General features: G+C 48.8%; 1 protein-coding gene across 4 annotated transcripts in view; it reads right to left on the reverse strand.

Annotated features, from left to right (window-relative positions):
* PTPRO (protein tyrosine phosphatase receptor type O) overlaps nucleotides 1-26310 on the reverse strand; it is a 468010-nt gene that overhangs the window by 50240 nt on the left and 391460 nt on the right. For all 4 annotated transcript variants that reach the window (XM_075343481.1, XM_075343482.1, XM_075343483.1 and 1 more), the window contains 2 exons: nucleotides 25028-25104; nucleotides 4414-4548 (listed from right to left, as the gene is read on the reverse strand). In XM_075343481.1, coding sequence (XP_075199596.1) covers nucleotides 4414-4548; nucleotides 25028-25104 — 212 coding nt within the window. The remainder of the gene's footprint in view (nucleotides 1-4413; nucleotides 4549-25027; nucleotides 25105-26310) is intronic.

Consider the following 26310-nt stretch of genomic DNA (forward strand, 5'->3'; position numbering starts at 1 on the left):
CTGCAGGAATCTTCCCTCTTTGTTGCTTAGCTGGGAAGCTCCCTGCAGCTATGTTTGGAGTATTGCTCATATAAGTCCATGTGTTTGTTGCTTCTTGAATTTGTAATGGTTCCTGCTTTCTGTTCATTGGTATGACAAGAGTGCCTGGTATAGGACGGAGTTCAGATCGTGCGATCTGAGTGCTTTTTGTACTATCAGGTTTTTGGATTTTTGTAGGGTTTTTCTCTGGCCACCATCAGCCCCTTTCCTATCCTGTCCTATTTAGTCAGTGGGGCCTCACCTTTGCTAATCCTATCATCTATCTGTGTATTATGTTTTCCTATATCACCATAGTCTTTGAATGTGGGGGGCTTGCTATACCTTGCCGATCTATTTTCTGAGGCAGAGTTATTCATCTTTCCTTCCTTTCGGATAGCTAGTTCTCCGGCAGGGTTCGCGGTGCATAGTATGTTAGTTCATTCCTCAGCTACTTCTAGTGTTGATGGGTAGTAAGGGGATGGAGGCCAGATTAGTTGCCAATGCTCTTGTCACCTTTTTGCCAATGATTTATGGTGATCTTCCATGGTTTCCGGATCATAACAGTTGGGACAGAAGATGTATGAGGTTCACCTTATACCTGGGACAGAAGATGTATGTGGCTCACCGTATGCTTGGGAAAGAAGATGTTCGAGGGTAACCTTATTTTTGCGACAGAAGATGTACAGGGCTCGCTGTATGCTTGGGACAGAAGATGTACGGGGCTCACCTTATGATTGAGACAGAAGATGTATGAGGCTCACCTTATGCTTGGGACAGAAGATGTATGAGGCTCACCGTATGCTTGGGACAGAAGATGTATGAGGCTCGCCGTATGCTTTTGACAGAAGATGTATGAGGCCCACCGTATGGTTGGGTGTTGTGAATGTCAGTTATGCTTTTGCTGCTGTGAGGCTCCCTCTTGTGGCCAGGAATGGTTTGGACAGAGGCCAGGTGTGCTGGAGCAATGTGCATTTCCATTGCTAACTCTCTGCCTATTTAAACCTTGGTCTGCTAGCAGTCTGAGCCGCTTATTATTTGTACTTCAGTTTACCAGCCTTCTCATCTTGCTCCAGACCACATCTACCCCAGATAAGTGCTTGGTTCTTTCTTATGTTGTTTTGTTCTTTTTGCTCTTATCTGGGTTTGTCATTTACTGTGGTTTTTGTCTGTTCATCTACCTGCAGGAATCTTCCCTCTTTGTTGCTTAGCTGGGAAGCTCCCTGCAGCTATGTTTGGAGTATTGCTCATATAAGTCCATGTGTTTGTTGCTTCTTGAATTTGTAATGGTTCCTGCTTTCTGTTCATTGGTATGACAAGAGTGCCTGGTATAGGACGGAGTTCAGATCGTGCGATCTGAGTGCTTTTTGTACTATCAGGTTTTTGGATTTTTGTAGGGTTTTTCTCTGGCCACCATCAGCCCCTTTCCTATCCTGTCCTATTTAGTCAGTGGGGCCTCACCTTTGCTAATCCTATCATCTATCTGTGTATTATGTTTTCCTATATCACCATAGTCTTTGAATGTGGGGGGCTTGCTATACCTTGCCGATCTATTTTCTGAGGCAGAGTTATTCATCTTTCCTTCCTTTCGGATAGCTAGTTCTCCGGCAGGGTTCGCGGTGCATAGTATGTTAGTTCATTCCTCAGCTACTTCTAGTGTTGATGGGTAGTAAGGGGATGGAGGCCAGATTAGTTGCCAATGCTCTTGTCACCTTTTTGCCAATGATTTATGGTGATCTTCCATGGTTTCCGGATCATAACAGTTGGGACAGAAGATGTATGAGGTTCACCTTATACCTGGGACAGAAGATGTATGTGGCTCACCGTATGCTTGGGAAAGAAGATGTTCGAGGGTAACCTTATTTTTGCGACAGAAGATGTACAGGGCTCGCTGTATGCTTGGGACAGAAGATGTACGGGGCTCACCTTATGATTGAGACAGAAGATGTATGAGGCTCACCTTATGCTTGGGACAGAAGATGTATGAGGCTCACCGTATGCTTGGGACAGAAGATGTATGAGGCTCGCCGTATGCTTGGGACAGAAGATGTATGAGGCCCACCGTATGGTTGGGTGTTGTGAATGTCAGTTATGCTTTTGCTGCTGTGAGGCTCCCTCTTGTGGCCAGGAATGGTTTGGACAGAGGCCAGGTGTGCTGGAGCAATGTGCATTTCCATTGCTAACTCTCTGCCTATTTAAACCTTGGTCTGTTAGCAGTCTGAGCCGCTTATTATTTGTACTTCAGTTTACCAGCCTTCTCATCTTGCTCCAGACCACATCTACCCCAGATAAGTGCTTGGTTCTTTCTTATGTTGTTTTGTTCTTTTTGCTCTTATCTGGTTTTGTCATTTACTGTGGTTTTTGTCTGTTCATTTACATGCAGGAATCTTCCCTCTTTGTTGCTTAGCTGGGAAGCTCCCTGCAGCTATGTTTGGAGTATTGCTCATATAAGTCCATGTGTTTGTCGCTTCTTGAATTTGTAATGGTTCCTGCTTTCTGTTCATTGGTATGACAAGAGCGCCTGGTATAGGACGGAGTTCAGATCGTGCGATCTGAGTGCTTTTTGTACTATCAGGTTTTTGGATTTTTGTAGGGTTTTTCTCTGGCCACCATCAGCCCCTTTCCTATCCTGTCCTATTTAGTCAGTGGGGCCTCACCTTTGCTAATCCTATCATCTGTGTATTATGTTTTCCTATATCACCGTAGTCTTTGAATGTGGGGGGCTTGCTATACCTTGCCGGTCTATTTTCTGAGGCAGAGTTATTCATCTTTCCTTCCTTTAGGATAGCTAGTTCTTCGGCTGGTGTTCGCGGTGCATAGGATGTTAGTTCATTCTTCAGCTACTTCTAGTGTTGATGGGTAGTAAGGGGATGGCGGCCAGATTAGTTGCCAATGCTCTTGTCACCTTTTTGCCAATGATTTATGGTGATCTTCCATGGTTCCGGATCATAACAGTTGGGACAGAAGATGTATGTGGCTCACCGTATGCTTGGGAAAGAAGATGTTAGAGGGTCACCTTATTTTCGCGACAGAAGATGTACAGGGCTCGCTGTATGCTTGGGACAGAAGATGTATGAGGCTTACCTTATGCTTGGGACAGAAGATGTACACGGATAGCCGTATGCTTGGGACAGAAGATGTATGAGGCTCACCATATGCTTGGGACAGAAGATGTCTGAGGCTCACCGTATGGTTGGGACAGAGGATGTATGAGGCTCACCGTATGCTTGGGACAGAGGATGTATGAAGCTCACCGTATGCTTGGGACAGAAGATGTATGAGGCTCACCTTATGCTTGGGACAGAAGATGTACACGGATAGCCGTATGCTTGGGACAGAAGATGTATGAGGCTCACCGTATGCTTGGGACAGATGATGTATGAGGCTCACCGTATGCTTGGGACAGAAGATGTATGAGGCTCACCTTATGCTTGGGACAGAAGATGTACACGGATAGCCGTATGCTTGGGACAGAAGATGTATGAGGCTCACCGTATGCTTGGGACATAAGATGTATGAGGCTCACCGTATGCTTGGGACAGAAGATGTATGAGGCTCACCGTATGGTTGGGACAGAGGATGTATGAGGCTCACCGTATGCTTGGGACAGAAGATGTATGAGGCTCACCTTATGCTCGGGACAGAAGATGTACGGGGCTCACGTTATGCTTGAGACAGAAGATGTATGAAGCTCACCTTATGCTTGGGATTAAAGTTGTACGGGGCTCACCTTATGCTTGGGACTGAAGATGTCCAGCATATTCATGAGCTCTGTATAACTACTAGATCTGCAGCAGAGAAAACATTGATTTTATCAAAATGACTGTAAACAGCTCAGTAAGTGACACTGGAATCATAGTCTCTGTCTCTACATTATGCTGCTCTCCGATGAGGGAGCAAAATCGGCTGACAGATTCCCTTTAAGTGTTTTTGTTCTTTGTGTGCGTGCGCCTTAGTTGTGAAATGGAGCACACACTCGTGGACGCTCAGATGAGCTCAGGTTGGAATATATTCAGACTATAGGGAATCACCAACTCTCAAGACAAAGTGAACGTTGCCTGGACTGCCAGATCCTCCTAACGCCCCATCCTCCTCAAGATTAACTCCCAGTGCCAGAATGTTGTGTGAAAGCAGGTGGTAGTGCCTGGAGAGACGGACAGAGGGTCCCGGACAGAGTCTGCATGGATTCAGTGCCTGTATTAGCAGGAAGGGCCGCTCTGGGGGCTAAAGTATTTCAGGGGGTCTGGTTTACCATCTGTATTATGTTAGGGTCTGGTCTTTGGTCTATATTTTGGGATGCGATGAAGGTGAAGAAATGTTGCTTGGGTGACCCCCTAAATAAATGTGCCATGCCCTGACTATTGCTCTGCACATGATGCCACTGTTTAGCAGCAGTACCCGTCTCTTCTCATTGCACTGGGTCAGCATCACGATGGCTTGTGACTTCTGCTGAAGAATCATCTTCCAGAAGTCGTTCCTGGTGTCGGGCAGCGGTCCCTGCGTCGCTATGTATTCCTGTGAGGAGTTGTATCCCTGTGTCAGAAAAAAAATCTGTACTTTATCCATGGCAGTGAGCACAGACACCCTGCGGGGAAGATGACCTGCCTCTGCCTGCAGGGGGCAGCGTATGATCACTGCACCATGATAATGATTGGAAAATCCACAGAGAACCAGGTACTGGGCAGAGTGAAGAGGATGTCAGCCTGCCCAAATATCAGAGCACAGGACACAGCAGAAGAGACTACAGGAGAAATGGAGGAAACAAACGCAAGGTAAGAGGCCCTCTAATAACGGGATGACTGTGGACACCCGACCTCTAGTGATCACTGCGGACACCCGACCTCTAGTGATCACTGCGGACACCCGACCTCTAGTGATCACTGAGGACACCCGACCTCTAGTGATCACTGCGGATACCCGACCTCTAGTGATCACTGAGGACACCCGACCTCTAGTGATCACTGCGGACACCCGACCTCTAGTGATTAGTGATGAGCGAGCATGCTTGTTACTACTCGGTACTCGCACGAGTATCACTGTACTCGGGCTACTCGGCGGGGACCGAGTAATCTCGCGATACTCGTGCTGTACTCGTGGTCTTCATTTCTGCATGTTGGCGCTCTTTTGAGAGCCAGCCCTCATGCAGGGATTGGCTGGCAGACCACTGCAATGCCACAGCCCTGTTAGTTGTGGAATTGCAGTGATTGGCCGGCCCGCACAGCGTGACCGAGCCTTTATACCGGCGGGCGCGCTGTGCTCTGCACACAGCCATCCAGACAGTCAGTGCAGGGAGAGTGTCGCTGCTTCAGGGAAAGGTTTGCGGCCCTTTATAGTTATTTCCGGAGCAGGGCTGCAAACAGTGTGACCAGAAGTCCTTCTCAGGACATACAATAAGTTGTATACAGGCAGGCAGGGTATAGCCAGGTCGGAGTACAGTAGCAGAGTCCTTCTCAGGACTATTGTTGCTATATACAGGCAGGGTATAGCCAGGTCGGAATACAGGCTAGTGACCAGAAGAGTCCTTGTCAGGACTATTGTAGCAGTATACAGGCAGGCAGGCAGGCAGGCAGGGTATATAGCCATTCCTAGTGGTGACCGTATACCAGCCTTCATCATATCTGGGGCTGGTGTACACAGTCTAAAACAGTCCTGATAGTGTCAGACTTCTCAGTAATTGTCGCTCCTAAAAACCTGTTAGGTTCTTAGTGCGTCCGTGCTTGCATTTAAAAACCGCACGTGTGTGCCTGTCGGTGGCAGCGTACAGGTGATCTTATGTGCGTTTTTCACAAACTAGTATATAACGCACAAGTCTAGTGAATAATACACGTCAGTCAGCAGTGTCTGATAGTGTCAAACTTCTCAGTAATTGTCGCTCCTAAAAACCTGTCAGGTTCTTATTGCGTCCGTGCTTGCATTTAAAAACCGCACGTGTGTGCCTGTCGGTGGCAGCGTACAGGTGCACTTGTGTGCGTTTTTCACAAACTAGTATATAACGCACAAGTCTAGTGAATAATACACGTCAGTCAGCAGTGTCTGATAGTGTCAGACTTCTCAGTAATTGTCGCTCCTAAAAACCTGTCAGGTTCTTATTGCGTCCGTGCTTGCATTTAAAAACCGCACGTGTGTGCCTGTCGGTGGCAGCGTACAGGTGATCTTATGTGCGTTTTGCACAAACTATTATATAACGCACAAGTCTAGTGTATAATACACGTCAGTCAGCAGTGGCTGATAGTGTCAGACTTCTCAGTAATTGTCGCTCCTAAAAAGCTGTTAGGTTCTTAGTGCGTCCGTGCTTGCATTTAAAAACCGCACGTGTGTGGCAGTCGGTGGCAGCGTACAGGTGATCTTATGTGCGTTTTTCACAAACTAGTATATAACGCACAAGTCTAGTGAATAATACACGTCAGTCAGCAGTGGCTGATAGTGTCAGACTTCTCAGTAATTGTCGCTCCTAAAAAGCTGTTAGGTTCTTAGTGCGTCCGTGCTTGCATTTAAAAACCGCACGTGTGTGCCTGTCGGTGGCAGCGTACAGGTGCACTTGTGTGCGTTTTTCACAAACTAGTATATAACGCACAAGTCTAGTGAATAATACACGTCAGTCAGCAGTGGCTGATAGTGTCAAACTTCTCAGTAATTGTCGCTCCTAAAAAGCTGTTAGGTTCTTATTGCGTCCGTGCTTGCATTTAAAAACCGAACGTGTGTGCCTGTCGGTGGCAGCGTACAGGTGCACTTGTGTGCGTTTTTCACAAACTATTATATAACGCACAAGTCTAGTGTATAATACACGTCAGTCAGCAGTGTCTGATAGTGTCAAACTTCTCAGTAATTGTCGCTCCTAAAAAGCTGTTAGGTTCTTATTGCGTCCGTGCTTGCATTTAAAAACCGAACGTGTGTGCCTGTCGGTGGCAGCGTACAGGTGCACTTGTGTGCGTTTTTCACAAACTATTATATAACGCACAAGTCTAGTGTATAATACACGTCAGTCAGCAGTGTCTGATAGTGTCAAACTTCTCAGTAATTGTCGCTCCTAAAAAGCTGTTAGGTTCTTAGTGCGTCCGTGCTTGCATTTAAAAACCGCACGTGTGTGCCTGTCGGTGGCAGCGTACAGGTGCACTTGTGTGCGTTTTTCACAAACTAGTATATAACGCACAAGTCTAGTGAATAATACACGTCAGTCAGCAGTGTCTGATAGTGTCAGACTTCTCAGTAATTGTCGCTCCTAAAAACCTGTCAGGTTCTTATTGCGTCCGTGCTTGCATTTAAAAACCGCACGTGTGTGCCTGTCGGTGGCAGCGTACAGGTGATCTTATGTGCGTTTTGCACAAACTATTATATAACGCACAAGTCTAGTGTATAATACACGTCAGTCAGCAGTGGCTGATAGTGTCAGACTTCTCAGTAATTGTCGCTCCTAAAAAGCTGTTAGGTTCTTAGTGCGTCCGTGCTTGCATTTAAAAACCGCACGTGTGTGGCAGTCGGTGGCAGCGTACAGGTGATCTTATGTGCGTTTTTCACAAACTAGTATATAACGCACAAGTCTAGTGAATAATACACGTCAGTCAGCAGTGGCTGATAGTGTCAGACTTCTCAGTAATTGTCGCTCCTAAAAAGCTGTTAGGTTCTTAGTGCGTCCGTGCTTGCATTTAAAAACCGCACGTGTGTGCCTGTCGGTGGCAGCGTACAGGTGCACTTGTGTGCGTTTTTCACAAACTAGTATATAACGCACAAGTCTAGTGAATAATACACGTCAGTCAGCAGTGGCTGATAGTGTCAAACTTCTCAGTAATTGTCGCTCCTAAAAAGCTGTTAGGTTCTTATTGCGTCCGTGCTTGCATTTAAAAACCGAACGTGTGTGCCTGTCGGTGGCAGCGTACAGGTGCACTTGTGTGCGTTTTTCACAAACTATTATATAACGCACAAGTCTAGTGTATAATACACGTCAGTCAGCAGTGTCTGATAGTGTCAAACTTCTCAGTAATTGTCGCTCCTAAAAAGCTGTTAGGTTCTTATTGCGTCCGTGCTTGCATTTAAAAACCGAACGTGTGTGCCTGTCGGTGGCAGCGTACAGGTGCACTTGTGTGCGTTTTTCACAAACTATTATATAACGCACAAGTCTAGTGTATAATACACGTCAGTCAGCAGTGTCTGATAGTGTCAAACTTCTCAGTAATTGTCGCTCCTAAAAAGCTGTTAGGTTCTTAGTGCGTCCGTGCTTGCATTTAAAAACCGCACGTGTGTGGCAGTCGATGGCAGCGTACAGGTGATCTTATGTGCGTTTTTCACAAACTAGTATATAACGCACAAGTCTAGTGAATAATACACGTCAGTCAGCAGTGGCTGATAGTGTCAAACTTCTCAGTAATTGTCGCTCCTAAAAACCTGTTAGGTTCTTATTGCGTCCGTGCGTGCATTTAAAAAACGCACGTTTGTGGCAGTCGGTTGCAGCGTACAGCTCCATATTGTCCCTGGATAGAGACGTGCATGATGGCCTGTAAACCTGAAGTGCCCATTGTAAGGCAGTGGGTCTATTGTAGTATAGCCCTTAGGCAGGGCAGCCAAAAATTTGGAGGCTCCACATTGTCCCTGGATAGAGATGTGCATGAAGGCCTCAAAACATTGTTCCCATTGCAAAGGAGCGGGTCTCCTGTCGTTGTAATGCCCATTCTGAAAGAATGGGCGAAAAAATTTACCACTGGGGGTATACCTGAAACAACGGCCTAACTATTGTAACGGTCATCATGATGGCGCATGAGGAGAAGGAGGAGCAGTCCAGCGATTAGCCAAAGTCCAGAAGTGTGTTACCATGGGTGAGTGGAGGTACATGGCAAATTCCCGTTACAAACTTTAAATTCCGCTGTCATTTGCTGGTGGTGTGGTGAAGTCTGGCCCAATCCAACCCTTGTTCATCTTGATCAGAGTCAGCCTGTCAGCATTTTCAGTTGACAGGCAGGTGCGTTTATCTGTAATGATTCCACCTGCGGCACTAAAAACACGCTCTGACAAAACGCTAGCGGCAGGGCAGGCCAGGACTTCCAAGGCGTAGAGAGCCAATTCATGCCACGTGTCTGTCCAGCTTGGATACCCATTAATTGTAAGGCACAGAGGAATGTCGGAGTACAGTTGTTTGATCTGCAAGGTACTCCTTGAGCATCTGGGCAAACTTAGGATTTCTTGTGGCACTACCCCTCACCTCAGGGGCTGTGGTATGTGAGGGGCTGAGAAAACTGTCCCACATCTTAAAGACTGTTCCCCTACCTCTGGCGGATTGGACTTGTGCCCCTCTCGGCTGTACGCCTTGGTTGTCCACTGATTCCTGAGCTATGCCGCTAGCGTTTTGTGAGGGGAATGCTTTGCCTACTTCCGTGACTATGGCCTTCTGGAACTGCTGCATTTTGCCTGACCTCTCCGCCTCGGGAATAAGAGACATAAAGTTCTCCTTTTAGCGTGGGTCTAACAGTGTTACCAACCAGTAATGATTGTCGGCCAAGATGTTCTTAACGCGAGGGTCACGAGACAGGCAGCTTACCATAAAGTCAGCCATGTGTGCCAGACTCTTAACAGCCATCACTTCAGTATCCTGACCAACACGATGACTGAACATGCTGTCCTCCTCCTCCTCCTCATCATCTACCCTGTCCTCTGGCCAGCCACGCTGAACCGAGGATATGACTGCATGTCATATCCTCAATTTGGCCAGAGAGTTGCTCCATGTCTTCATCCTCCTCCTCGTCATAGTCCTCCACTGCACGTTGTGATGAGACGAGGCTGGGCTGTGTGTTATCACCCACACCCACTACTGTTTCTTGCTCAAACTCATCGCGCTCCGCCTGCAATGCATCATGGTTGTTTTTTGAGCAGAGACCATTTTAGAAGGCAGAGAAGCGGTATGGTGACGCTAATAATGTCGTCATCGCCGCTCACCATCTTGGTGGAGTCCTCAAAGTTTTGGCGGATGGTACATAGGTCGGACATCCATTCTCCACTCCTCAGGTGTTATGTGTGGAGTTTGACCCATTTCCCGACGGCTTAGGTGATGCAGGTACTCAACAACTGCCCTCTTCTGCTCACATATCCTGACCAACATGTGCAGAGTTGAATTCCAACGCGTGGGGACATCACACACCAGTCTGTGAGCCGGAAGATGCAAACGGCGCTGAAAGCCGGCAAGGCCGGCTGAAGCAGTAGGTGACTTTCGAAAATGTGCAGACAGGCGGCGAACTTTTACCAGCAGATCAGACAGCTCTGGGTATGACTTTCGAAACCGCTGAACCACGAGGTTGAGCACATGGGCCACGCATGGAACATGTGTCAGCTGGCCTCGCCTCAAAGCCGCCACCAGGTTACGGCCATTGTCACACACGACCTTTCCTGGCTTTAGGTTCAGAGTTGTGAGTCAGTGATCTGCCTGCTGTTTCAGAGCTGTCCACACCTCTTCTGCATTGTGGGGTTTGTCACCTATGCAGATTAGCTTCAGCACTGCCTGTTGCCGCTTCGCCGAGGCAGTGCTGCAGTGCTTCTGTGTCGCCCTGGACAAGCCAGGGGCCACAGAGCACAACACTTAAACACCCCACACTCCCTGCAGGCATATCATAGTCAAAACACAAAATCCTTGTTGCCTTCCCCAGGGGCTGTTGTCCACACCAGGGTGTGGAGCCAGGCGGTTGGTCTCCACCCACCAAGGAGGAGGGAAAACACAGGCAGTGAGAGTTAAGCTAAGGAAGTGGAAGGAGGAAAGTAGTAGAGAGGAGAAAAGTGACAGCAAAGAGCCTGAAGTTGGTCCGGGTGTGTGGCCCGGACAGGACAGCAAGGTTGGCAGGATGTGGTGACCGTCTGCAGTGGAGGCCGATTGGAGTCTGCCGTAAGGACCGTGGATGGGTGGTGACCCGGCCGTACCGGACCGGTATACAAAGAGAAGCCAGCACCATTGGCAGAGGACTTTCGGATCCCGGCAAGGCTTGGTGTCGCCGTGAATTTGCCAAATCCGTTAGTGAAGGGGACCTCAGGGTTTCCAAACAGCCAAGTCCCGATAGAAGGCAACCGTCCAACCGTGAAGGGGAGACACCGCCACCGCCAAGGGCAACCGTCTCCCAGGGCCAGCGCCTGTGGGCTAAAGGGGCTCCTCCGGCCCATATCCAGGTCGGGGAGCGGGTTACCGGTGGGAAACCATCACTACCAACACTTAACTTAGGTGCAGGGAGAGACAGTCATCACTAACCTGCAGGGAGGAACAACCGCAGCCGTCCGAGGGACCCGTCCATCCAGCCACTTGTTTTACTGTGAACTGTGTCATCATCATTGGGCTGAGTGAGTACCTCCGTGCCGTGCGGCACAGCGCTGCCCCTGCGACCCTGCACCTCATCAGGCCCCGCAACCCGCCTGTCATCCATCTCTACCCCATCACCGGGCCCCGGGACAACCAACCCCCCTACCCACGGAGGGGAGAAATAACAACAAAGCTGCTCCCTGTCACAGGCTCCCGGGATCCCCGTCCAGAGCAGCGGTGGTGTCCACACAATCACCACAACCGTGGGTGGCGTCACGGACAATATCCCCAAAACCCAAACCACCCCTTTTCACTCACGGGCGAGTAGCGCCGCTTGAGTCCCCGGGATCCGGCCATCGCTCGAGCCAACGAGCAGCAGCAGCCGTAGAGCAGCGGCAGCCGGACCCGAGCAGTAGGAGAGCGCACCGTCCCCTCCTCCGCCCGCGACACTTCCAGCTTGGGACTGGTGTGGAGGGTAAAGTGGATGAGGATGCGCAGGAGGAGGAGGAGGCTGAGGAGCATGACATTCCGGAGCTGTAGAGTGTGGGTGAAACCCTGACTGAGGTAGGGCCTGCAAAACTTGGTGTGTGAAGGACGTGTTCCGTCCCTCGCTCAGACTGGGTCCCACCTTCCACAATATTAACCCAGTGTGACGTCAACGAGATGTAGCGGCCTTGCCCACATGCACTTGTCCACGTGTCTGTGGTTAGATGGACTTTGGCTGAAACAGCGTTGTTCAGGGCACGTGTGATGTTTTGTGACACGTGGTTATGCAATGCGGGGACGGCACACCGGGAGAAATAGTGGCGGCTGGGGACCAAGTAACGTGGGACAGCTGCCGCCATCAGGTCGCGGAATGCTTCTGTCTCCACCAGCCTAAAAGGCAACATTTCCAGCGCAAGCAGTCGCGAAATGTTAGCATTTAGAACTGTGGCATGTGGGGTGTTGGCAGTGTATTTGCGCCTGCGTTCAAAGGTTTGCTGAATGGATAACTGAACGCTGCGCTGGGACAAGGACGTGCTTGATGATGGTGTTATTTCTGCGTGGGTAACTGCAGGTGCAGGGCCGGAGGAGGCTTGTTCGCTGGTAGCATGGACAGGGGATTGGCTCGCATGCACAACCAGCGAAGACGTAGCAGTGACATCAGCAAGCACTGCTCCTCAACTCTGTTGTACTTCCCATAAAGTCGGGTGCTTGGCTGACATGTGCCTGATCATGCTGGTGGTGGTCAGGCTGCTAGTTTTGGTACCCCTGCTGATGCTGGCATGGCAGGTGTTGCAAATGGCCTTTTTAGAATCATCTGGAGCCAACTTAAAAAACTGCCAGACTCGGGAAGAGCTAACATTTGTACAGGCACCTTGTGTCGTGTTGTTCCGGGGAACAGTTGCCTGACGTCTGCCTGGGGCCACCACTCTGCTTCTTACTGCCTGTTGGGATGCTACGCCTCCCTCCCCCTGTGCACTGCTGTCCTCGCTCTGCATATCCTCCTGCCAGGTTGGGTCAGTTACTGGATCATCCACCACGTCGTCTTCCTCTTCCGCACCCTGCTCCTCCTCCTGACTTCTTGACAATTGTGTCTCATCATCGTCCACCCCTTGTTGAGACACGTTGCCAACTTCGTGAGAACGTAGCTGCTCAAATATTTGGGCATCTGTACATACAATCTCGTCATTGCCCACTTCAACAGGAGCTGGCGAGAGGCCAGAATGTGTGAATGGAAACGTGAACGAACAGCTCTTCCGAGTGTCCAAGTGTGGGATCAGTAATGTCCGTGGACGTGTACTCGGCCTGGTGGTAGGAAGGAGGATCAGGTTCTGAAATGTGCGGTGCAGTATCACGGCTACTGACACTTGACCGTGTGGAAGACAGAGTGTTTGTGGTGGTGCCAATCTGACTGGAAGCATTATCCGCTATCCAACTAACAACCTGTTGACACTGGTCTTGGTTCAAGAGCGGTGTACTGCTGCGGTCCCCAAGAATTTGGGACAGGACGTGCGAGCGAGTAGATGTGGCCCTTTGTTGTGGCGAAATTAGAGCTTGCACACGACCTCGGTCTCTGCCTGCACCACCATCACGTCCACTTCCTTGTTCGTTGACAACGCCCTTGCGCATTTTGCAATGCTGTGCTGATGTGTATTCACTAGACTTGTGCGTTATATCCAAGTTTTTGCAAAACGCACACAAGTGCAGCGGAAAGCTGCCACCAACAGGCACACACGTGCGGTTTTTAAATGCAAGCACGGAGGCACTAAGAACCTAACAGGTCTCTATCCAGGGACAACGTGGAGCCTCCCAATTTTTGGCTGCCCTGCCTAAGGGCTATACTATAATACACCCACTTCCTGACAATGGACACTTAATGTTTTGAGGCCCTCATGCACGTCTCTATCCAGGGACAACGTGGAGCCTCCCAATTTTTGGCTGCCCTGCCTAAGGGCTATACTACAATAGACCCACTTCCTTACAATGGGCACTTCAGGTTTACAGGCCATCATGTACGTCTCTATCCAGGGACAACGTGGAGCCTCCCAATTTTTGGCTGCCCTGCCTAAGGGCTATACTATAATACACCCACTTCCTGACAATGGACACTTAATGTTTTGAGGCCCTCATGCACGTCTCTATCCAGGGACAACGTGGAGCCTCCCAATTTTTGGCTGCCCTGCCTAAGGGCTATACTATAATACACCCACTTCCTTCAATGGGCACTTCAGGTTTACAGGCCCTCATGCACGTCTCTATCCAGGGACAACGTGGAGCCTCCCAATTTTTGGCTGCCCTGCCTAAGGGCTATACTACAATAGACCCATTTCCTTACAATGGGCACTTCAGGTTTACAGGCCATCATGCACGTCTCTATCCAGGGACAACGTGGAGTCTCCCAATTTTTGGCTGCCCTGCCAAAGGGCTATACTACAATAGACCCACTTCCTTCCAATAGGCACTTCAGTTTTACAGGTCCTCATGCACGTCTGTATGCAGGGGCATTGGTGAACCTCACAATTTTGGACTGCCCTGGCAAAGGAAAATACTACAAAGACTCACTTCCTCAAAATGGGCACATTAGACTCAGAGGCCTTTATGTACGTCTCTTCTCAGGGACATCGGAGTGCCACACAATGTTTTACGTAAAATCTTTCATGTATTGATCTCAAAAAGTAACATACATTAGCTCTATCTCACTATTGGGTATGTGCCCTTAACATTTCCGCCATGAAAATTCATTTTGGTGTCATTTTGGAAGGTTTTCTGGTGAGTCTGTAAAAATGGCGTAAAACGCGGACAAAATTGTTCACAGCTGTGACTTTTCAGTGATAAATGCTTCAAGGGGTCTTCCCCATGCTGTTGCCATGTCATTTGAGCACTCTTCTGAGACTTTTGTGCCATTTTTAGGGTTTCTACATGCTGCCGGTGGTCATTTCACAAAAATACTCGGGTCTCCCATAGGATAACATTGGGCTCGGTGCTCGGGCCGAGTACACGAGTATCTTGGGATGCTCGGCCCGAGCCTCGAACACCCGAGCTTTTTAGTACTCGCTCATCACTACTAGTGATCACTGCGGACACCCGACCTCTAGTGATCACTGAGGACACCCGACCTCTAGTGATCACTGAGGACACCCGACCTCTAGTGATCACTGAGGACACCCGACCTCTAGTGATCACTGAGGACACCCGACCTCTAGTGATCACTGAGGACACCCGACCTCTAGTGATCACTGAGGACACCCGACCTCTAGTGATCACTGAGGACACCCGACCTCTAGTGATCACTGAGGACACCCGACCTCTAGTGATCACTGAGGACACCCGACCTCTAGTGATCACTGCGGACACCCGACCTCTAGTGATCACTGCGGACACCCAACCTCTAGTGATCACTGCGGACACCCGACCTCTAGTGATCACTGAGGACACCCGACCTCTAGTGATCACTGAGGACACCCGACCTCTAGTGATCACTGCGGACACCCGACCTCTAGTGATCACTGCGGACACCCGACCTCTAGTGATAACAAGATGACTGCGGACACCTGACCTCTAGTGATCACTGAGGACACCCGACCTCTAGTGATCACTGAGGACACCCGACCTCTAGTGATCACTGCGGACACCCGACCTCTAGTGATCACTGCGGACACCCGACCTCTAGTGATCACTGCGGACACCCAACCTCTAGTGATAACAAGATGACTGCGGACACCTGACCTCTAGTGATAACTGCGGACACCCGACCTCTAGTGATAACTGCGGACACCCGACCTCTAGTGATAACGGGATAACTGCGGACACCCGACCTCTAGTGATATCAAGATGACTGCGGACACCTGACCTCTAGTGATAACGGGATGACTGCGGACACCCGACCTCTAGTGATAACGGGATGACTGCGGACACCCGACCTCTAGTGATAACGGGATGACTGCGGACACCCGACCTCTAGTGATAACGGGATGACTGCGGACACCTGACCTCTAGTGATAACGGGATGACTGCGGACACCCGACCTCTAGTGATAACGGCATGACTGCGGACCTCACCATCTAATTATAACGGTATGACTGCTAAAACCATTCTCTAATGATAATGAGATGACTGCTAACCTCTTTAATGATAACTGATTGACTGATAACTCCTCCGTCTAATGATGAGAGGACTCTGATGACCCCTTCTTCTAATGACAATGAGATGACTCTGCTGACCCTTTGCTCGAATGATAAAGAAAATGAATGTCTAGTGGAATCTCACTTTATTGAACACCAATGTTGTTTTTTGTTCTTACTAGAGATGAGCGATCCCGTTAAGGTTCGGTTTGCCAACTTTCCTGCTGTTCGCCAAACAGCTCAACGAACATATCCGAGCACCATTGAATTCAATGGGAGGCAAAACTTGTGTTAATAATTGCTATGGAGGCTGGCATTAGTAAGGGCTAGGGAGGCTGGTATTAGTAAAGGATAGGGAGGTTGCAAAAGAAACAAAATAAGAAATAAAGGATAGTTTTACTTACAGAGTCTCCCACGCGGTTGTCACATTGCTTCTATGTCCGCTTATTAACTCTCAGACATATTCACTGCTACCCCCAGCAACCAGCAGTCCTGGCATCTGATTGTTTGAAGTCAGACTATGCCCCAAACCTGTGTGACAGCATCTGTGATTGTTTGGAATCACACACACTGTGTGGGCCCCTTAATGGAGTGTAAAAATAAGTAAATAATAATAAAGAAAAAAATTGGTGTGGGGTCCTCGTATATTGATACCCAGCACAGATAAACCAGATGGCTACAGGCTGCAGCCCCCAACCATGTGCTTTATCTTGGCTGTGTATCAAAATACGATAGACCCCATGTGGCTTTTTTAAAAAAAAATAATTTTTAGAAATTATTTTGGTATTCTTAGGCTGGGTATTCCCATGGTTATTGTGCCCCTCCCAGCCTGAAAATAGCAGCAGGTAGCAACCCAGAATTGTGAAATCCATTAGATGCGACAATCCCGGCACTTTACCTGGCTCATCCCGATTGCCCTAGGGTTAATAAATATATGGTTATACATGGTTAATCACAGCTCACAGTTGCCACTAAGCCCTAGATTAGTAATGGGAGGTGTCTATAAGACTCCCCCCATTACTAATCTATAAGTGAAAAGAAATAAACACTGAAAAAATCTTTTATTTGTAATAAAATACAAAAAAAAAGCAACACACCCTCTTTCCCAATTTATTAATCCCAAACACCCAGGTCCGATGTAATCAGCATGGTGTCCCATGACGATGCCGGCTCTGCTACATCCTGCAGTCGCAATGCACAGGCACATAACATGACTGCCTGCTGCAGCTGCAGGCAGAGACTGACTGAACTGCAGCTGTGACGTCACTGAGTGCTGTCATAGCTGGAGGTTCCCATGGTACCCCGCCTGTGACCGCAGCTACACTCACCTCAGATGAACTGAGTTCAATCAGACCTGCATCTCCTGGCAGAAAACCGTGTTAAGGTTTTTTTTTGCCAAGAGATGCATATTTGGTGCTGAAATGTATACATATATCAGCAATAAAATTCAATCCTTTATTGATATTAATCTTAAAAAGAAGAACAGCAGTTCCTCTAGATCATAAATCAACAGCTCACTAAGCCATCACCATGTATGGTTTACATAAATATCCAGGCAGCTATTATGCAGGCCGTGCTGCATTCAGGTATACATGGTGGTGGCCACTAGGTCAAAACAAATTAGAAAAAAACAACACAAAAAAACAAAACAAAACGTGAATATGTCAAGATCAAAGGACAGTGGTCCAATTTGATAGAAAAACTTAGCATAAAAAATAATTATACCTAACGGAAAATGTTATTATTTAGCACCAATACTGACAATGGTCAGGTACCAACAGTATTAATAACAACAAAAATAACAAAGTTACCTGCCGCCCCAAACTCCCCAAACATCTTAGGCATATGAGGGCTGGCAATAAGGACCTGATATACACCTAGTATTATGTCCCCTGAAGAGTCGATGTGGACAAAACGCGTCGGGACACCAATAGGGTCAGCTTAGGGGTCCATCATTGCAACATTAGATGTGGTCCGTCCTTATTAGGACGGGAGTTTGGGGCGGCAGGTAACTGTTATTTTTGGCCTCCTGGTTGGATAGGGAGAGTGAATGCTGGACCAGCATACTGAACCCAGGACTCAGAAGGAGAGACTGCCTGCCCCTCTGTGAAAGGATGTGGTGAGACCATTCCTTTTTGTATGCCTTAACTTATGTTAATACTGTTGGTACCTGACCATTGTCAGTATTGGTGCTAAATAATAACATTTTCCGTTAGAAAAACTTAGCATAAAAAATAATTATACCTATCAAATTGGACCACTGTCCTTTGATCTTGGCATATTCACTTTTTGTTTTGTTTTTTTGTGTTGTTTTGACCTAGTGGCCACCACCATGTATACCTGAATGCAGCACGGCCCGCATAATAGCTGCCTGGATATTTATGTAAACCATACATGGTGATGGCTTAGTGAGCTGTTGATTTATGATCTAGAGGAACTGCTGTTCTTCTTTTTAAGATTAATATCAATAAAGGATTGCATTTTATTGCTGATATATACATTGTTACCGGGATTGCTGTATCACGCTGAAATTTATACACCATATTCCTGTACCAAATCTGCATCTTCTGGCAAAAAATACATCAAAACGCGATGCAGTTTTTGATGTGATATTGATGCAATTTTTTGCCAGGAGGTGTAGATTGGGTGCAGGAATATGATGTATAAATTTAAGCACCAAATCTGCATCTCTTGACAAAAAAAAGAAAACAAACACTGGTCTCTGCACCAGATTTCTGCACTAAATTTGCATCTCCAGGCAGAAAACCGCACTGCACCGTTTGTGCGTTTTTTTTTCCCAAGAGATGCAAATTTGGTGCTGAAATTTATGCACCAAATTCCTTCGCCAAATTTGCTTCTCAGTGGCAAAAAAAAACACAACAATATTGCAAAACCGCAACACGCTTAGATGCATTTTTGTTGCCAGAAGATTCAGATTAGGTGCATAAATTTCAGCACCAAATGTGCATCTGAGCTGAGGTCACGGAGTTCAATGAGGTCAGTTTACCTGTGGTCACTGGTGGGGTACCGTGAGAACCTCTAGCTGTGACCGCAGATTAACTAAGTGACGTCACTTCTCACAGCTGTGCCTCAGTCAGTCTGCATGCAGTCATGTTCTGTGCCCACGCACTGTGACTTCAGGGATCGTTGTGGACCTCATGTGGATTACATTGGAATGTGGTCTTTGTGGTTAATAAAGTGGTGAAAGAGGGGTTTTTTTGTATGTTAATTCATTAAAGGATTTTTTCTGTGTTTGTATTTATTTCTTTTTACTTACAGTTTTAATAATGGGGGAGGGGTCGTCTCAACTCTTCCCATTCCCAATCTAGGGCTTAGTGGCAGCTGTGACCTGTTATTAAAACCCTTATATTACCCCTGATTGCCACCGCACCAGGGCAATTGGGATGAGCAGGGAAAAGTGCCGGCACTGTTGCATCTAATGGATGTGACAATTCTGGGTGGCATTGGGCTGGTATTTTTAGCTTTAGGGACCCAATAACCATGGGTCTCCCCAGCCTGAGAATTCCAGCCCCTAGCTGTCAGCTTTATCATGGCTGGGTATCAAAATTGGGATGGGGGGGGGGGGGTGAGAACAGTATGCTATTTAAAATGTATTTAAACATTTGTTTTTCATAAAAAGCCACATGCGGTTCCTCTTATGTTGATACACAGCCAAGATAAGCGCACAGCTGGGAAATGCAGCCTGTAGCCATCTGCTTTATCTGTGCTGGGTATGGGGGGACCCTACGCCAATTTATTTATTTTTACACTACATGTATGCAGACAGCGTGTGCAATTCCAAGCAATCACAGACACTGTCACACAGGGTGGGGCTGTGGTCTCACTGCAACCAATCACAGACGCCGAGACTGCCGGTGGGCGGGGAAAGTAGTGGAAATGTATAAGTGTTAATGAAGTAGTGTTACAGAGCAGTCTGTCCAGCTTTAATCATTTTACTTGTTTTTTTGTACAGTGATTTCCCTGGCCAATCACAGCCATGCTAATACTTGACATGTCTGTAATGGGGCCAGAAGTGAATGCTTTCTGTAATAGTGTAAACGCAGTTACCGAACAAAGCAGAACCTTGCTGATTTTTTAAAAAAGTGTTTGTGAATCCGATCCTGACCTGAATGAGCCAAAACTTGTGCCGAATTTGAGATTGGGGAACCTTTTTTGAACAAGTTTGCTCATCTCTACTTACTTATCATCACTATCAAATTTACTAAACCTCTACAACCCTCAGTGCTTCATTTAGGCAAAATGTGCATGTGATTAGTGAGCGTGCTCACCACTGCTCATTGCTCAATTGTGCATCAGGGTGCTTGGGTACATTTGTTAATCGATCAAGAATCGGGGTGCTTGGGTACTCATTACTCGATCAAGCATCGGGGTTCTCGGGTACACTCATTACTCAAGCGAGCATCGGGGTCCTCGGATACACTCATTATGCTGTCGAGCATTGGGGTGCTTGGGCATGCACATTACTTGATCAAGCATCGGGGTGCTCGGGTACACATTACTCAATTGAGCATTGGGGTCCTCGGATACACTCATTATGCTGTCATGCATTGGGGTGCTTGGGCATGCACATTACTTGATCAAGCATCGGGGTGCTCGGGTACGCTCATTACTCAGTCGAGTATTGCGTGCACTTGGGCACCATGCCTGACTTTCCGCCCCGCATATTTTGCAGCTGTTATAAAACCAATCAGCATGTGGAGATTGCCGGGTCACACAGAGGCAGTGCCAGACCTGGAATGTCTGACCATCGGTAATGACGTCAGTAACGATACCTCCCATCACTGCCCTCGCCGAGTCACACAGAGGCAGTGCCAGACCGGGAATGTCTGACATGCGGTGATAACGTTAGTAATGTTACTGCTCATTGCTCTCACCGAGTCACACAGAGGCAGTGCCAGACCTGGAATGTCTGACATGCGGTGATGACGTTAGTAGCGTTACTGCTCATCACTTCTCTTACCAAGTCACACAGAGGCAGTGCCAGACCTGGAATGTCTGATGAGCGGTGATGACGTAAGTAACGTGACCTCCCATCACTGCCCTCGCCGAGTCACACAGAGGCAGTGCCAGACCTGGAATGTCTGATGAGCGGTGATGACGTCAGTAACGTGACCTCCCATCACTGCCCTCGCCGAGTCACACAGAGGCAGTGCCAGACCTGGAATGTCTGATGAGCGGTGATGACGTCAGTAACGTGACCTCCCATCACTTCTCTTACCAAGTCACACAGAGGCAGTGCCAGACCTGGAATGTCTGATGAGCGGTGATGACGTAAGTAACGTGACCTCCCATCACTGCCCTCGCCGAGTCACACAGAGGCAGTGCCAGACCTGGAATGTCTGATGAGCGGTGATGACGTAAGTAACGTGACCTCCCATCACTGCCCTCGCCGGGTCACACAGAGGCAGTGCCAGACCTGGAATGTCTGACCATCGGTAATGACGTCAGTAACGATACCTCCCATCACTGCCCTCGCCGAGTCACACAGAGGCAGTGCCAGACCGGGAATGTCTGACATGCGGTGATAACGTTAGTAATGTTACTGCTCATTGCTCTCACCGAGTCACACAGAGGCAGTGCCAGACCTGGAATGTCTGACATGCGGTGATGACGTTAGTAGCGTTACTGCTCATCACTTCTCTTACCAAGTCACACAGAGGCAGTGCCAGACCTGGAATGTCTGATGAGCGGTGATGACGTAAGTAACGTGACCTCCCATCACTGCCCTCGCCGAGTCACACAGAGGCAGTGCCAGACCTGGAATGTCTGATGAGCGGTGATGACGTCAGTAACGTTACCGCTCATCACTGCTCTCACCGAGTCACACAGAGGCAGTGCCAGACCCAGAATGTCTGACATGCGGTGATGACGTCAGTAACGTGACCTCTTATCACTGCTCTCACCGAGTCACACAGAGGCAGTGCCAGACCTGGAATGTCTGATGAGCGGTGATGACGTCAGTAACGTGACCTCCCATCACTGCCCTCGCCGAGTCACACAGAGGCAGTGCCAGACCTGGAATGTCTGATGAGCGGTGATGACGTCAGTAACGTGACCTCCCATCACTTCTCTTACCAAGTCACACAGAGGCAGTGCCAGACCTGGAATGTCTGATGAGCGGTGATGACGTAAGTAACGTGACCTCCCATCACTGCCCTCGCCGAGTCACACAGAGGCAGTGCCAGACCTGGAATGTCTGATGAGCGGTGATGACGTCAGTAACGTTACCGCTCATCACTGCTCTCACCGAGTCACACAGAGGCAGTGCCAGACCTGGAATGTCTGATGAGCGGTGATGACGTTAGTAACGTTACCGCTCATCACTGCTCTCACCGAGTCACACAGAGGCAGTGCCAGACCTGGAATGTCTGATGAGCGGTGATGACGTTAGTAACATTACCGCTCATCACTGCTCTCACCGAGTCACACAGAGGCAGTGCCAGACCTGGAACATCTGACATGCAGTAAAGACGTCAGTAACGTTACCGCTCATCACTGCTCTCACCGAGTCACACAGAGGCAGTGCCAGACCTGGAATGTCTGACATGCGGTGATGACGTTAGTAACGTTACCGCTCATCACTTCTCTCACCGAGTCACACAGAGGCAGTGCCAGACCTGGAATATCTGACATGCGGTGATGACATAAGTAACGTTACCTCTCATCACTGCTCTCACCGAGTCACACAGAGGCAGTGCCAGACCTGGAATGTCTGACATGCGGTGATGACGTTAGTAACGTTACCGCTCATCACTGCTCTCACCGAGTCACACAGAGGCAGTGCCAGACCTGGAATGTCTGACATGCGGTGATGACGTCAGTAACTATACCTCTCATCACTGCTCTCACCGAGTCACACAGAGGCAGTGCCAGACCTGGAATGTCTGACAAGCGGTGATGACGTCAGTAATGTTACCTCTCATCACTGCTCTCACCGAGTCACACAGAGGCAGTGCCAGACCTGGAATGTCTGACAAGCGGTGATGACGTAAGTAACGTGACCTCTCATCACTGCTCTCACCGAGTCACACAGAGGCAGTGCCAGACCTGGAATGTCTGACATGCGGTGATGACGTAAGTAACGTTACCGCTCATCACTGCTCTCACCGAGTCACACAGAGGCAGTGCCAGACCGGGAATGTCTGACAAGCGGTGATGACGTAAGTAACGTTACCGCTCATCACTGCTCTCACCGAGTCACACAGAGGCAGTGCCAGACCTGGAATGTCTGACATGCGGTGATGACGTTAGTAACGTTACCGCTCATCACTGCTCTCACCAAGTCACACAGAGGCAGTGCCAGACCTGGAATATCTGACGTGCGGTGATGACGTCAGTAACGTTACCGCTCATCACTGCTCTCACCGAGTCACACAGAGGCAGTGCCAGACCTGGAATGTCTGACATGCGGTGATGACGTAAGTAACGTGACCTCTTATCACTGCTCTCACCGAGTCACACAGAGGCAGTGCCAGACCTGGAATGTCTGACATGCGGTGATGACGTAAGTAACGTGACCTCTTATCACTGCTCTCACCGAGTCACACAGAGGCAGTGCCAGACCTGGAATGTCTGACATGCGGTGATGACGTAAGTAACGTGACCTCTCATCACTGCTCTCACCGAGTCACACAGAGGCAGTGCCAGACCGGGAATGTCTGACATGCGGTGATGACGTTAGTAACGTTACCGCTCATCACTGCTCTCACCGAGTCACACAGAGGCAGTGCCAGACCGGGAATGTCTGACATGCGGTGATGACGTTAGTAACGTTACCGCTCATCACTGCTGTCGCCGGGTCACACAGAGGCAGTGCCAGACCTGGAATGTCTGACATGCGGTGATGACGTAAGTAACGTTACCGCTCATCACTGCTCTCACCGAGTCACACAGAGGCAGTGCCAGACCCAGAATGTCTGACATGCGGTGATGACGTAAGTAACGTGACCTCTCATCACTGCTGTCACCGAGTCACACAGAGGCAGTGCCAGACCTGGAATGTCTGACATGCGGTGATGACGTAAGTAACGTTACCGCTCATCACTGCTCTCACCGAGTCACACAGAGGCAGTGCCAGACCCAGAATGTCTGACATGCGGTGATGACGTAAGTAACGTGACCTCTCATCACTGCTGTCACCGAGTCACACAGAGGCAGTGCCAGACCTGGAATGTCTGACATGCGGTGATGACGTCAGTAACGTGACCTCTCATCACTGCTGTCACCGAGTCACACAGAGGCAGTGCCAGACCTGGAATGTCTGACGTGCGGTGATGACGTAAGTAACGTGACCTCTCATCACTGCTGTCACCGAGTCACACAGAGGCAGTGCCAGACCTGGAATGTCTGACAAGCGGTGATGACGTAAGTAACGTTACCGCTCATCACTGCTCTCACCGAGTCACACAGAGGCAGTGCCAGACCCAGAATGTCTGACATGCGGTGATGACGTCAGTAACGTGACCTCTTATCACTGCTCTCACCGAGTCACACAGAGGCAGTGCCAGACCTGGAATGTCTGACATGCGGTGATGACGTCAGTAACGTGACCTCTCATCACTGCTGTCACCGAGTCACACAGAGGCAGTGCCAGACCTGGAATGTCTGACATGCGGTGATGACGTAAGTAACGTTACCGCTCATCACTGCTCTCACCAAGTCACACAGAGGCAGTGCCAGACCTGGAATGTCTGACATGCGGTGATGACGTAAGTAACGTTACCGCTCATCACTGCTCTCACCGAGTCACACAGAGGCAGTGCCAGACCTGGAATGTCTGACATGCGGTGATGACGTAAGTAACGTTACCGCTCATCACTGCTCTCACCAAGTCACACAGAGGCAGTGCCAGACCTGGAATGTCTGACATGCGGTGATGACGTAAGTAACGTGACCTCTCATCACTGCTGTCACCGAGTCACACAGAGGCAGTGCCAGACCTGGAATGTCTGACATGCGGTGATGACGTAAGTAACGTTACCGCTCATCACTGCTCTCACCGAGTCACACAGAGGCAGTGCCAGACCTGGAATGTCTGACATGCGGTGATGACGTTAGTAACGTTACCGCTCATCACTGCTCTCACCAAGTCACACAGAGGCAGTGCTTTTCCTTCTGTACTTACAGGGATGAAGTTGGCATTGATGTAATTGGCGGAGTCTTCCTCCTCAGTGGTAATGAGCTTCACCCGACTAAAATCGTCTACAAGAGAGAATGGAGAAGAATAAAAGTAACTGAACCTGAGGAGTAATCACAGCAAGGAGGAGCACAACCAGTGTCATACGGTTCACCCACATGCCAAGCAGACAGCCCCCCACACAGCCTGGGCCATAGCGTCTACACACGCACAGCCATTCACTATACAGTACACACACACACACACACACACACACTATACAGTACACACACACACACACACACTATACAGTACACACACACACACACACACACACTATACAGTACACACACACACACACACTATACAGTACACACACACACACACTATACAGTACACACACACTCACACTATACAGTACCCACTCACATAGAGCCATTCACCGTACAGCACACACACACACACACACACTATACAGCACACACCACTATACAGTACACACACACACACACACTATACAGTACACACACACACACACACACTATACAGTACACACACACATAGAGCCATTCACCGTACAACACACACACACACACACACACACTATACTGTACACACACACAGCCATTCACCATGCAGTACCCAATCACACAGAGCCATTCACCATACAGCACACACACACAGCCATTCACTATACAGTACACACACACACACACACACACAGCCATTCACTATACAGTACACACACACAGCCATTCACTATACAGTACACACACACACACAGCCATTCACTATACAGTACACACACAGCCATTCACTATACAGTACACACACACACACACACACACACACAGCCATTCACTATACAGTACACACACACACAGCCATTCACTATACAGTACACACACACACACAGCCATTCACTATACAGTACACACACACAGCCATTCACTATACAGTACACACACACAGCCATCCACTATACAGTACACACACACACACACACACACACACACACACAGCCCAGCCATTCACTATACAGTACACACACACAGCCATTCACTATACAGTACACACACACACACACACACACTCAGCCATTCACTATACAGTACACACACACACAAACACACACACAGCCATTCACTATACAGTACACACACACACACACACACACACACACAGCCATTCACTATACAGTACACACACACACACACACACACACACACACTCAGCCATTCACTATACAGTACACACACACACACACAGCCATTCACTATACAGTACACACA

This window comes from Anomaloglossus baeobatrachus, chromosome 4 (genome assembly GCF_048569485.1).
Source record: "Anomaloglossus baeobatrachus isolate aAnoBae1 chromosome 4, aAnoBae1.hap1, whole genome shotgun sequence".
In the NCBI taxonomy this organism is placed as follows: Eukaryota; Metazoa; Chordata; class Amphibia; order Anura; family Aromobatidae; genus Anomaloglossus; species Anomaloglossus baeobatrachus.